At 33.7% G+C, this 13,653-nt stretch overlaps 2 protein-coding genes across 2 annotated transcripts; one reads left to right on the top strand and one right to left on the bottom strand.

Moving 5' to 3' along the window:
- Nucleotides 1-3,091: 3,091 nt before the first annotated feature.
- LOC108201992 (ethylene-responsive transcription factor ERF061) lies at nt 3,092-4,213 on the top strand. The gene has a single exon (XM_017370347.2). The coding sequence runs from the start codon at nt 3,238-3,240 to the stop codon at nt 4,078-4,080; it is 843 nt and encodes a 280-aa protein (XP_017225836.1). The 5' UTR covers nt 3,092-3,237; the 3' UTR covers nt 4,081-4,213.
- Nucleotides 4,214-5,019: 806 nt separating this feature from the next.
- On the bottom strand, nt 5,020-9,980 carry LOC108201947 (uncharacterized). Its single transcript, XM_064085594.1, has 17 exons — nt 9,846-9,980; nt 9,598-9,743; nt 9,037-9,087; nt 8,767-8,942; nt 8,608-8,685; nt 8,397-8,508; nt 7,743-7,827; nt 7,605-7,656; nt 7,455-7,516; nt 7,266-7,378; nt 7,038-7,159; nt 6,758-6,826; nt 6,585-6,642; nt 6,280-6,353; nt 5,816-5,861; nt 5,474-5,553; nt 5,020-5,253 (listed from the first exon to the last, which is right to left on the bottom strand). Exons 2-17 carry the CDS (start codon nt 9,716-9,718, stop codon nt 5,191-5,193), a joined length of 1,362 nt encoding a protein of 453 aa, XP_063941664.1. The 5' UTR covers nt 9,719-9,743; nt 9,846-9,980; the 3' UTR covers nt 5,020-5,190.
- Between the last annotated feature and the right edge of the window lie 3,673 nt (nt 9,981-13,653).

Genomic DNA, 13,653 nt, shown 5'->3' with positions numbered 1-13,653 from the left:
TCAAAAAGATGTAGTTTTATAAATTATTTTATTTTTTTCTTCGGAAAAAAATTTAGTGTTTAAATTTTAATACACAAAAAGAAAATCTCAAAAATAAGCTATGTTTTATAAGAGTCTTAATGTGTATGTTAAGTAGTAGAAGAAACTGTAAACAAATGAGAGAGACAGAGGGAGTAATAAGAACATAAAATGATGCATTATAGAGGACAATAATCGAAGAATATTAAGTTTTCCTTTCTATTAATTTATCTTTATCTTGAAAATTATAATAAAATAAAATTATTAAAATTTATGAAGATAAATTTAAGAGAGATCTTAGGCTGAGCTAGTCGATTGAAACTTTAATAATGAAAGATGATACATCGTATCACTCAATTAGACTTTATCTTATCAGGGAGGATGAATTGCTTGAAGTCATTGATTTTATATTGATGATTTAATGAAATTCTAGAATCCTAATCATGACTTTTCCTGAATTTAATATTTTATCGGCTCATTTTATATTATTATTGTTATATATAAAGATATAAACATACGTCACATCATCAAAATATTACATACAATCACTATGCATTAATGATGCTACAAAAAAAATATAGTATCAAATTGCTAATAATTATATTTGAACCTAAGTTACTGACTAAAAACAAATCCAAACCTAACATTAGTGAGTAAAACGAGAAAAAATTTAGTTGAGTGGTAAGTTTCTAAAAATATAATAAGTTGAGTGGCAAAAAAATTTATTTTCTCAATCTTAAACTATAGGTTATATACTTTATATTTAGGCAAACAGCCTCTGGATATTTAGTCGTTAAAAACAAGTTGAATGTCTATTTTGGAATTTCGACATGGCTGAAAAGAAAATAAGCACTTGGTTTGAGTTCACATGCAACAACTTGATTGTTGGCCCTTGGCAGTACTGTCAAGTGTCAAGTTGGGAGAGAACTGTTATATCCGGAGAGATAATTGATCAGGGATCAATTCTTGTACACCTTTTAGACTTTCAATTCATGTTTTCGTAGACTTGGTTCTATCCGCTTAAAATTTTTAATTATAACTCGTCGTGGTGTTCTAAAAGTTGGATGAAAATGTCTGGAATCTCTGGATTAATTGTTAGTCAGGATAAAAATCATTTTTTAAAAAAATAGATGAAAATCGATCAATTTATTGATATAATCCATCAAAAACTAGGAAAAAATCAGTATATTATAAAAGAAATAAGTTTTGTTTTTAAATAAAATTTATCACTTCAAATTTTATAAGAAAAACTGAAATAAAAAAATATCAAAATTATTTCATTATAATTTTATAAAAAAATACACTTAAAAATATAATTGTGTATTATATACAATTTTTTATTAGATCATGTCATTTAATTATGCAAAATACTTAACCATATATATTTTAGTATGTGCTAATATATACACGTGTTTTTTTGTGTGGTATATAAATATTTGATATTTTGATTATATAAAATTACAAATCTACAATTTATATACATATAATTAAAAATAATATTAAATTAGTTCCAAGTAATGATTCAATTAATCATTCCGATGAATCCTGACAGTGCTTTCATCGACTAACTCTAATTCCAGCTTTTATAACACTAACCAGGAGCGTGTTTGCCTGCGCTAAAATCCAAATTTTAAGTCATTTCCGACTTTAAACTGAAAATTATTTGTTTATATAACAAGTCCAAAGTCACTATAAAGTTAGAAATAAACAAGAAACTTACTAAAAATCAGAAATTAGTTTGAGTATTCTTTTTCAGTGACTTAATTTTTTTAAACTTTTGTTTTGATCAAAATTACTCATAAATCATAATTATTTTTGTGCTTCAATAAATATAACCTACTCAATATAAAATAACTTATATAAGACATTAAACTATTAAAGTACATGTTTGGTAGACTTATTTACGGAGAATATAACTTTTTTTAAGAATTTTTTTATATTCACATGATATATTTTCAAATAAATTATTTAAGAATTGTTTGATATTTCTTATTTTACAGAATAGTTATTTATTTTTATTAAAAAATATACACTTATATATATTTTAAATATAAATAATTTATTTTTGATGATATAACTCAAACCAGCCTATGGATAACACCTTATTTCTGGTTCTACTTTTGCAATTTAATGAAAGCACCTGGTCACAGATCCAATAACTTTTGTTAGGTGCGTGTATCTTCCGTGTTTTTTTTTTGAACTTGCCAGTAGAAGAGTTCAACCATGTACTCTGTATCATACACCTTTCTGTAAGTTCATATTTTCCAACTAGTACGGTCCCGTATGGTGGATCCACCACAAATAAGTCAGAACAATTAGATGTGAAACACAAAGTCTAAGCCACAAAAATTCAGAGACTAAAAATGCCACTCACAAAAGAAATCACAGACTGGGAAGTATCTTTTGGATGCCAAGTTGTAGTATGTTGACCATTTCCATTTTTTTGGTCATATCCCACTCGGGGATGATTTTCTTACAATAATGCCCTTCTTTTCCTCCCGGTCCAGTCTTGATACTACTCCCACCGTCCCTCTCATTTCTTATCAAATGGGTTGGGCACGGAGGTTAAGAAATATGTATAAAATAGTGGAAAAGAGAAAGAAAAATGGGTGAAGTGGTGGGACCCATTGATTTTTAATGTATAAAAAGAAGATAATGTGGTAAAAATAGTGTGAAAAGGAAGAAAAAATGGAGAAATGGTGGGACCCATTGACTATTTTTGGTAAGTTTTGAAATGTAAAGAATTGGATGGGACATCCAAAAAAAGAAAGTGTAAAGAAATGGTTGGGACGGAGGGAGTATAAGTTTGCAAGGCTAGGGTTTGAGGACTCAAATGACATGAGTAAAGACAAATTTCTACTTTTTGTATTCAACACGTTAGGGTAACGACAAAATCCAACTTTTTGATAGGAAAGTATGAAAAAGTAGAGTTTTGACTTAAATGAATCCTTATCTGCAGCTATAAATACACTATACCAGCAGCAGAGCAAAGACACCAAAGACATTCTAGCTATAGCTAAACCAGCTACCAACATATCTCCAAGTTAGCAAACTCTAAATATCTTCTCCAGCCTTTCGGCCTCTTTCCTAATTGGTAATACCCCTGATTTTCGTCTTCCAGCCATTTTTCTGTTCTAAACCTCTGCATATAATCCTGTATCATCAGAGTTTCTTCTTTTCTAAAGAAGTCTCAAGTACACCGAAAAGATTTCAAGGAAAATGGATATGTCTTTTGTACACAATGAAGGTATTCATATTCGGACTTCACTATCAAATATCATATTGAGGAGTACCAACACACTCGATTCAATTTTCTCTCACTGCTCATCATCAGTCCCCTGTTATAACCCTGTTGCAGAGCCATTAGGCTCTTCAATGTATTCCCAACAAAAGTTCTCTGAAGAAAATCTATCAAGAAATGTGCATTTACAAACACAAATTCCCAACCATTTTCAGAAACCTGAATACAGAAACAGCAATACGAGGCTATCAAAAAAGAATATGTACCGAGGAGTACGACAGAGGCATTGGGGAAAATGGGTAGCTGAAATCAGACTCCCACATAATAGAACAAGAGTATGGCTGGGGACCTATGAGACAGCCGAATCTGCAGCCTATGCATATGACCGTGCTGCTTATAAGCTTCGTGGCGAACATACACGCTTGAACTTCCCAAATCTAAGCAAGTTGGGAACCGGAGATGATTCAAGATTGAATGCTTTGAGAAATACCGTGGATGCAAAAATTCAAGCTATTCTACAAAAACTTAAGCAAGAGAAGTCCAATAAGATTAGTAGGAAATGTGCTGGGATTGAGAGTCAAAAAGTGATGATAGTAGAGTCAAGTTCTTCGACTTCATTGACTAATGATGACAATAGTCTGAGTAATGAAATGGTCTCATCTAGTGTTTCTGAAGATGGGTCGAGTAAAGGCTTGAACTCTCCCTACTCTGTTACAGGCGATTGTTTGGGGTTGGCTGGGGATGTGGAATTCAAAGGCTTCACCCTCGCGCATATGCCATCATATGATCCAGAGCTCATCTGGGAAGTTCTTGCTAATTAATAGGAAACATTTTGGTTTCAATCTAAACATTTGCAGCAGCAACTGCAGATTAGGTATTTAATAATGAGCTATCGAGAAAACAGTAGATGAGTATAGTTTTCTAGTTGTTATACCCTTATATTTGAACATGTGTATCTCCTCGGTGGGAATTTAAGAGCAAAAAATTGTGCAGCGATGTAAACTCAAACATCCCTCAAATTCTTTGTGCGGTGGAACGTTTATAAACTTAAGACCAGTTGCACTACAATCAACACCATGTTTTTTTCTATTATAAAAAGTGGTAACGCAGAGTCCCTATTGGACTTGGATTTGGTAATTGAAGTCACATGTCCTGAAGTTCGATTCCGGCTCATGCTTATCCGATGGGAAATCTCAAAACTGGACCCTTAATTTTTGTTTTGATATAAATTTAAATACTTTCTTAAATTAAAATAAACTACTAAAACACATCATAAACAAGAAATATATTTTATATGCTTTTATTGCGATATATGTTAACAACTAAAATTAACTCATTAGCTTATATAGTTAAGAATCCGTCATACCAAATGTCGGATAAAACTTGATAATAATTTTATAACAAGTAATTAATAATATATATACATAGAGTTATAAATCTATGCTAAAACCCCTGTATAGTAAGAGTCCCTGTAATAGCCTCGGACCAGAGATTTTTCTTAATTACTCCCAGTATTTTTTAACATTTGCCATTTGACTTTTTACACTGAAGTGCATTAACTATGTAGATAGAATTATTATTTTATAAATTTTGTATTTGTGAATTATAATATTAGTGAGCTCATATGGTGACAACTTTTGTCACACTTGCCAATTTTGAACATGTCCCAACCTGATCCTAAAGTGTGTATTAGTTCTGATTAATCCTGCTACTTAGTTATCCTATCAAACATTGTGAACATAAGAAACTACAAGATGACCTTATGCTACTTAGTTATCTCATTAAACATGGTGAACATAAGAAACTAATTTGGACATGATCATTTACCATCTATATTAAGTGTACATAACATCAAAGATGTATCTGGTTACAAATATGATGTATATGAATAAAGACAATAAAGTTGAGACCTGAGGAAACACTGAAAAAGACTACCAGCTTAGAGAGTTCCTCGACTGCGCTTTCTTTGCAATATATGAGCTTTCTATTTCCTCCTACAACAAACATGAAGTAAAGGTTATTAACTATAAATTCTCAGAGAGCAAATTTTACATACAAGGAAATTGGTTTTATAAGCAACCTCGTTAAGCTATACTTCAAAAATCAAAAAGAACTGCTTAAGATTGAAGCACTAGAGTATAGAAAAATTTGAGATTAATTAAACAATAAAGGCATGGCAAAACAGAGAAATGGAATTCAAATTACTGTAATTACCTTACAAGACTTTAGCAAAGGCTGCAAGAAAGATGATCTGAAGTATCTGACTGACTGTCCAAGTGAGGTTGCATCCCATTCTATGGAAAAATATCCAGCACAAGATAAGGAAAAGGAAGAATGAGCTGATACTGGAAAATATGATATTTCTACAAAGCTATACAACTCTATAGCCAACCATCAAACTGACACAGATACAAAGTCTGTTGTCCAGTTTTAAGTTATCACTTAACAAGTGACACTAACACATAATCAAATGCATCAGTGCTTTGTCAATATGAATTTGAACTGTGAGATTGTGCATAAAGTGTGAAGGACTCGAAAATAAACTGTCTGGCATACCATTATCACCCTCTGTTCTCAAACCCATGTTAATTTCTCCCAGAAGCTGAAAATACGAATAACAGGGATTTATTATCATATAGTTTATGTATAACAAAATAAGAATCACAAACCATATAGCACTTATGTCCCTAATTCCTCACTCAACAGAATATGTCAAATCAAGTTCAAGTTTTAAATGCTAAAAATGTCTAGAATTTCAGTTATTGAAAATAAAAATTTAGATAGCAGATAAAATACAAGACATTTGCATCTTCAAATGTATACTACAAGACTATCCAGTTCAAAACTGCCAAATTTTTACTTCAACATAAGCCATCTGCAAAAAGAATAAACTCACACACCTAACTCCACTGCAGCTTGAAATCTCCACTTCTTATTACCATTTACCAAAGAGAAGTTGGTTTTCCTCTTGGCATTAAACCAAGGAATTAGGGCAATTTACTTTTCTAGAAAGTTCTTACCTTAGAAAGTGTAGGGACAGTCGTCGGATCAAACTCCTCACAACGATCTGGATCAATAGGAACACAAACGCGACCTAAAAATTGATAAATAAAATTTAAGCCTTGTAAAACATTTGAGTGACGGTAAGCAGGTAACAGTAGTTTCCTTAAACACAATTTAAACTTAAAATTGGAGCTTAAAATATCCGATCTGATTTTACAACACAAAAAGAAAATATAACTTAGAATGATGCCAGATTGTCTGCCACTATTACGAATATTCAGATCTCATGCATTTCCAACTTAACAAGATTTAAGATACTTGCCTGTTTTGGGATGTACACAGAATGGTGCCTTCAGCAAATGGTTCATATGCTTTGAGACCTGATATGCAAGGAGAAACAGTCCATGTGATCGGTCAATATCAGTCTCTTAACATAAAAAAACTGTATATTTTCTCTACCAGAAGCAAGGATGAGGGAGAGAGTCGGATAGTAACCTCCATATCAATCCTAGGATAGGCATATGAGAACACAATTTCTTCAACGCATCTACGAAGCCCTGGTGCCTAAAACATGGAATGCAGACATAAGTTAATCGATTATTTCCTACAAGCACCCAATGCGTTAGTCCAAAGACTTCAGTCCCCCCGAAAAGTGCAAAAGTTTCTAAGCATCTAGGTTGAACAACTAGAAACAGGGATCTTACAAGGCACAAAAAGTATCAGCTCCAACTAAGGCCTTACCATGTTCAAATTGTCTCATAAAGGAAATATGTACCTTCTGCTTTCCAGATTGAAGCAGATGTTTTAGTTGGTCCCATCTAAAAATATTTATGTCTTCTTTGCCCATGGATGAACGCCTGTTATCCTGCCACTTGCCACGAAGATCAGAAGTAATACCTGAAATGAAAAAGATTTATATCACGTAAGAAATCAGATGATATTGCAAATTTTACTATAGGATAAAGTGGTAAACGGAACTGTTAATCAAAAAGTTGATGCGCGCCTTCATCAGGAATCATATCAAGTATTTTTTCATATCTCTCCTCTGAGAGTAGTTGCTGACTGCTAAGCAATTTTCGTTCAAAAAAGTCCTTTAAAACATTCGTGTAGGATCTTCTGCAGAGATAGAATGAAATGTGAATGGTAGATCAAGCTTTAAACACAATCACAGGAATACTAATAAAGCACTTACGCTAGAAAGGGATGAAGGGCCTGACCCATCAGAGAAACCTTTCTATGACTATTTTCATTTCCCTACAGTATAGAAGCGAACCACAAAACAATCAAATTTAATGTTACTAATATCTAAAATACTGACAGATAAAGGAAAGTTATAAGTAACCTTGTAAACCCGAAAATAATCAGCAACAGCTGCTCTCTGTTCATTATTCAGCCTAAGTTACAGTAGAAAAAAAAAATAAGTCGTAATTAAATAAAACCAAAAATTCTAAGTTCAGATAAAATCAATCTGAAGGTTTACCTTCTTGCTTTCGCATCACAAACCCAACAATGGACACCACGTCGGCCACTAAAAACCCAAAGAATATGATTAAATCCAAAATCATCTGCACAAAAAAAGAGAAAAATGTAGGGGTAGGGGTGGTAAGTAATGAGTGCCTTGTATCTAAAGTATAAAAAATGCATACATTAGCACAATCTTGCAAACACTCTGAACCTCTTTAACTTCTAGCCTTCAGGAAGGAGTACAGTGGAATACAATAACCAAATATACTAACCCAATGCATACCATTTATAGAGTAAAGCAAAAAAAAACTTTCGTTCATGGCGAAGGTACTGAACCAGATCAATAAATAAGATAACCATTTGAAAAACAAAGATGAAGACGAAGACTACAACAGTGCATTAACAAGGTCAATCAGTAACTTGGAAATTATAATACACATAGTCTACTTGTTTCCTCCCTCCCAAACAATCACAAATGATAGACCGAACCTATTACAAAAATGTTATAACATGGGTTTAGGGAGAGTCTGAAAGCACAGAACTTCAGAAATACTATAATTATGCATTTATAGTATAAAGTAAACTTATCCAAACAAAATAGACTATTCCATGGCCTTTTGTCAGCTAAGAAGCAAATTTTGGACAGACATTGGTTTCCTTCTGTACACACCTCTGAGGGAAGTATCGAGAACTTTAATTGCAATGGTCATCAATGGCCAACAGTCCAAGCAAACATCAGCTCCGGAGCAGCAGTATCTGACATCATCATAATCTGTCATATCCTGTAATCATATTTATGCAGATACATTGTAAATTTGTAAAATTTTATGAAAGTTTCTACGTGATTTGTATTGTGAATGCTTATGATAAATCGAACTCACTATATCAAAAACTAGCTCCCTTTCCACTGGAGTAAACACATTATCACCAGCTTGAGCATAGGCATGCCTCTTTGCAGGCTGCATTAAAGATTAATCATGAACTTTACCACATGGGAAAAAAAATAGATACAAAGGAAATGCAAATTAAATTAAAATTACATCAACGCTGTATACGGCACCAATATCTATTTTGAATGGACATTTTTCTTTGATTGCATTTTCCATATCAGATGCACTATTGAAGGACTGAAAGCGCAGATATATGTCATTGTCTAATGTGAAAGAAAATTCTCTACGCCCGAAAAAAGACTGATCACACCCAGTATGCTTGCCATCTAAACATTGTTAATCAGCACAATTGGTTAAAAGAAAGTGACTCGAAAAAAAAAGGGTCAATAAACCACAAAAATGCATAGTAACATCAATTACCAGTTCCATATGACATCCATCTAAAGAGATCGGCATGTGGAAAAAGCTTTCCTGTTCAAATTGAGATTTCAACCATGTTTAAATTCAGTGTTTGCCAAGTAAAAGTTATTAATTTGACATAAGACCAAATTTGGTAGAAACTATGAGCAGAAGCTGCGTAGTATCTAGTAGGATATAATTACTTACAAATGAAGACGAACACGTATATTTTAGAATTAGTAACAAGTTGAACACCGCTATAAGGCAAAGAATGTGATAGAGTTGAATTCTTTACTTTCCGCATAGTACTAGAAACTATCTATACTAAAGTGACACCGATACGTTCTCTACTTACATATTCAATTAAAAATTTAAAAACCAAACATAACAATATATTAAAGTTAATTAGTTTCGTTATCGAATTAACTCAATTCTATTCAAAGCCAAAGCTAGGCTGAAGAGCGGGAGGCGATTGAAAGTGAGCCGGTTAGCTCGGGACAGAAACTTACATAACACGAAGAATTGCACAATGACTAAAAAAAAAAGTGAGAATTAAAAAACAACAAGAAGAAGATGAATTACCGTAATAAAGTTTAAGGTAATTAGGGTTAAATTCATCGGGAAGCGCATTGATTGGCGTGAAATCAGATTGAAGTTGGTCGATTATCATGTCATCTCTTCCGATTTCTTCTTCTCCGGGCATGATCTAACAATAATAATAATAATGTCTACAAGGCAACGCACAAACAGCGTGATTATCAACGTTTGCAATTGCAGGAAAGTGATAAACTAATAGTATATAATAACAAAAACAGGGCACAGACACTTACGGAGTGATGTATCTCGCGTTCGATTTGTTGCTGCTCAGTCTCATTTCTTCTGCTTCGGGATGATCATTATAATGTAAATGGCGGGAATGCCTTCACAGATTTGGCGGGAATATTTGGGTCCGGATGTGCCGTTTCTTAATCAAGCCCGAATACCTTGTTATGCGTTGCAAATAAATAAATGGGTCAAACTATTACACCATATTAAAATGAGGTCGGAAAATAAATTAAACCAGTATTTACATTAGATTTTTAATCTTTATTAAGCATAGTATGTATATTTACAAATATTGCATCATTGAAAAATTAATTATTTGGGATATATGGTATTCAACGTTAAAATTTGAGATTTATGATAACAAAATAGAACAAAGTTCTGTGTAGTCCACATATTTATTGTAGTACCATAGACCACGTATGTTCTACAACAATAGAATAGCATAAAAACATGGCAAAATGTGTTATTTTGCAAATCATGTTCTATAAATATCATTATTTTGTTAAAAATTTTGACAATCCTAAACATTCTACAAGTTAAATAGTGAAAAACACATTATTCTGCAAAACATGTTAAGTTTGCAGAACATATTTACATATTACAGAACATATGTGTTCTACTTGTCGAACATAAATGATTTTCAATATTTTTCATGAAATAGTGATATTTATAGAATGTATTTCACAAAAGAACAAGTTTCATACATTTTGCAATGTTTTTTATGTCATTCTATAGTTGCAGAACATACGTGGTCTACGGTACTACAGTAAATATGTGGACTACATGGAACTTAACAAAGTTCCATGTAGTCTACATATTTACTGTAGTACCGTAGACCACGTATGTTCTGCAACTATAGAATGACATAAAAACATTGCAAAATGTGTTATTTTGCAAACCATGTTCTATAAACATCATTACTTTGTTAAAAATTTTGACAATCCTAAACATTCTACAAGTTAAATAGTGAAAAATACATTATTCTACAAAACATGTTAAGTTTGCAGAACATATTTACATATTACAGAACATATGTGTTCTACTTGTCGAACATTTTCAATATTTTTCATGAAATAGTGATATTTATAGAATGTATTTCACAAAATAACAAGTTTCATACATTTTGCAATGTTTTTATGTCATTCTATAGTTGCAGAACATACGTGGTCTACAGTACTATAGTAAATATGTGGACTACATGTAACTTAACTCGAACAAAATATAGTGAAAGCAATATTTACATTTGAATTATACTTATGTTTTGGGCATGTGATTTGTTTGGTGAGTGAAGCCAAATGCTTGAGCTCTCGTGGAACTTGTCTAATCTCAGCAGAAGCATTTCTCACAACTGAAGATCAAAAGATGACCTTTTCTCCAAGCACCTAGCTAATAAAGGCGGATAGAAAGAAAGAGAGCCTGCACACACATAGCCACCAATGAAAATGATAAAATACAAAGTTTCCTTTTCTTAATTATTTTACAGCAGGTCAATTACTATATGCTACAGACCACACGGAAAAAATAGAAGCTTATGCGTAGCACAGGGGTAATTCAACAAAGTTAATGCTGGTTAATAGCACCTTAACAGAAGACATAAGATCTACAATAAAAGGTATCTTCAAAAAAATAAAGGGTCTACAATGCCAGCAAAAAAAGGTGGACGAAGGGGTGGAAAAAGGCATAAGTAAAAGGTATCTTCAAAAAAATAAAGGGTCTACAATGCCAGCGAAAAAAGGTGGATGAAGGGGTGGAAAAAGGCATAAGTAAAAGGTATCTTCAAGAGGAGCTGGACAGGTTGATCAAGATAAAAGTGGGGGTTCTCTGCCAGAAATCGAGGGTGAACTGGCAGCTAAAGGGGGAAAACATGAAGTTCTTTCATCGTACAATAGCCAGGAGAAAACACTCCAACACAATCATGCGCATAATCAGTAAAGGCATAACTGTTCTCAATCCAGGTGAAATTAAAATGGTTATGTTCGATCATTTTAAGGATCCCCTCTCAAAAAATGATCCAGAATGTGTTTTCAAGCTGGGGAGTATTTCTCTCACTAATATTTCAGAGGAACAAAAAGGGGACCTAATAAAAGTTTTTACAATGTTTGAGATAGAACAGGCTTTAGCATCTACTGATGGCACAAAGACACCTGGTCCGGACGGGGTAAACGCTGGAGTATTAAGATCAATATGGCCTGAGATTCGAGCAGAAGTCATGCTTTTAGCCTTGATCCCGAAGGTAAATAACCCTTCCCTTCCTTCGCAATTCCGCCCCATCAGCCTAATGAACTCTATCATGAAATTACTCACAAAGGTGCTGGCTAGGCGACTAAAATGTGTCATGAACACTTTAGTAAGCGCTCACCAATCTGCTTTCATCAAAGGAAGACACATTTCATATAGTATTTTAATTGCCAATGAAATAATTCACTCCTTACAATACAATAAGGCAGCTGGGGTAGTGCTAAAAATCAATTTTGAAAAAGCTTTTGACAAGATCAAGTGGGAGTTTGTTTTTGAGGTTCTCAGAGCTATGAATTTTGATCACAAGTGGGTGGATTGGATTTCGTCTATATTCAAGAGCTCAAGGATCTCTGTGATAGTAAATGGTTCTCCTTCTTCGGAATTCTCTCCAACACAAGGACTGAGACAGGGGGATCCGCTATCGCCCCCTTCTCTTTAATCTTGTGGGTGATGTTCTAACTAAATTGCTTGATAGGGCTGCAGAGCTCAAGATCATTAAGGGTGTTTTAATGCCAAACTGTTCCAAGCCTCTCACACATCTACAATTCGCGGATGACGTGGTTCTGTTCTTACACCCGGATAGTAATTCAATGGTTGGAGTCAAACGTGTACTGCAATGTTTTCAGATTATCTCTGGCCTTAAAATAAATTTCTCAAAGAGTGCTCTATATGGTTATCGACAACCACAGGACAAAGTGGAAGCTTGGGCTACGTTTCTGGGTTGTGAAATAGGATCTGGTCCTCTAAAGTACCTTGGTGCAGTGTTGGGATCATCGCCTTCATCGATTCAATACTGGACCCCTCTTTTACAGAAGGTTCACTCAAAAATTCGCTCATATGATTATGCCAACCTGTTGATAGCAGGGAGAATTTTTCTGCTCAAATTAGCAGTTGACAGCATTCCTACGTACTGGTTTAGTCTCTTCAAAATTCCTTCCGGCATTTTGAAACAAATTGAAAAGGCTCAGCGTCAATTTCTCTGAAATGGAAGTACAAGCCCTGGGTCGAAAAGGGAACTTAGGCCCCTCTTGAAAGAACGGACTAACAGGATTAGCTACCCATCCAACTTTCATAATTAAATACCGTTACTGTCTAAGTAGATTTAATCGTGAAAGACATATTACTGGATAATTCATGGGTAGAGCGAGTTTGTCTGCCGAAGGACAAGGGTGGTCTGGGTTTAATGTCAATTAAACAAAGAAACCAAGTGCTACTTGCAAAGTGGGTATGGCGGGCGTATAAAGAGCGAGGAAGTTTTTGGAATAAAATCATTGTGGAAAGGTATGGAAAAGCCTGGAACTATGATTTAAGCATGATCAACTCTTCTATGTGCTCGCCTATTATTAAAAGTATTGTAAGTGCCAAATCAGTCCCTCAAGTGGATTCCTTCATGAACAGAAGCAATTTCAGATGGATACTAAAGAGTGGAACACAAATTTTATTCTGCGAAGATTGGTGGCACGGGAAGGAACCGCTCTATCAGAGTTATCAAAGCCTTTTTACCTTGGTTTCACAGCAGCATCTAACAGTAAAAGATTTTCTCTCATTATGGGAGGAAAACAAGGAGGGTGAAAC

Source organism: Daucus carota, chromosome 9, assembly GCF_001625215.2.
Source record: "Daucus carota subsp. sativus chromosome 9, DH1 v3.0, whole genome shotgun sequence".
Classification (NCBI taxonomy): Eukaryota; Viridiplantae; Streptophyta; class Magnoliopsida; order Apiales; family Apiaceae; genus Daucus; species Daucus carota.
Note: the sequence above shows the minus strand (reverse complement) of the source record. Positions and strands in the feature narration are given on the sequence as shown.

Bases quoted from the DNA above. Each gene is read 5' to 3' on its own strand.
- LOC108201947 (XM_064085594.1), bottom strand. From the start codon at position 9,718: ATGCCCGGAGAAGAAGAAATCGGAAGAGATGACATGATAATCGACCAA. The intron at 8,943-9,036 runs GTAATTGATGTT...AACAATGTTTAG, and splicing joins ATGGATGTCATATGGAACTG to ATGGCAAGCATACTGGGTGT. The intron at 7,160-7,265 runs GCGCGCATCAAC...TTTTCATTTCAG, and splicing joins TGATATGATTCCTGATGAAG to GTATTACTTCTGATCTTCGT.
- LOC108201992 (XM_017370347.2), top strand. From the start codon at position 3,238: ATGGATATGTCTTTTGTACACAATGAAGGTATTCATATTCGGACTTCA.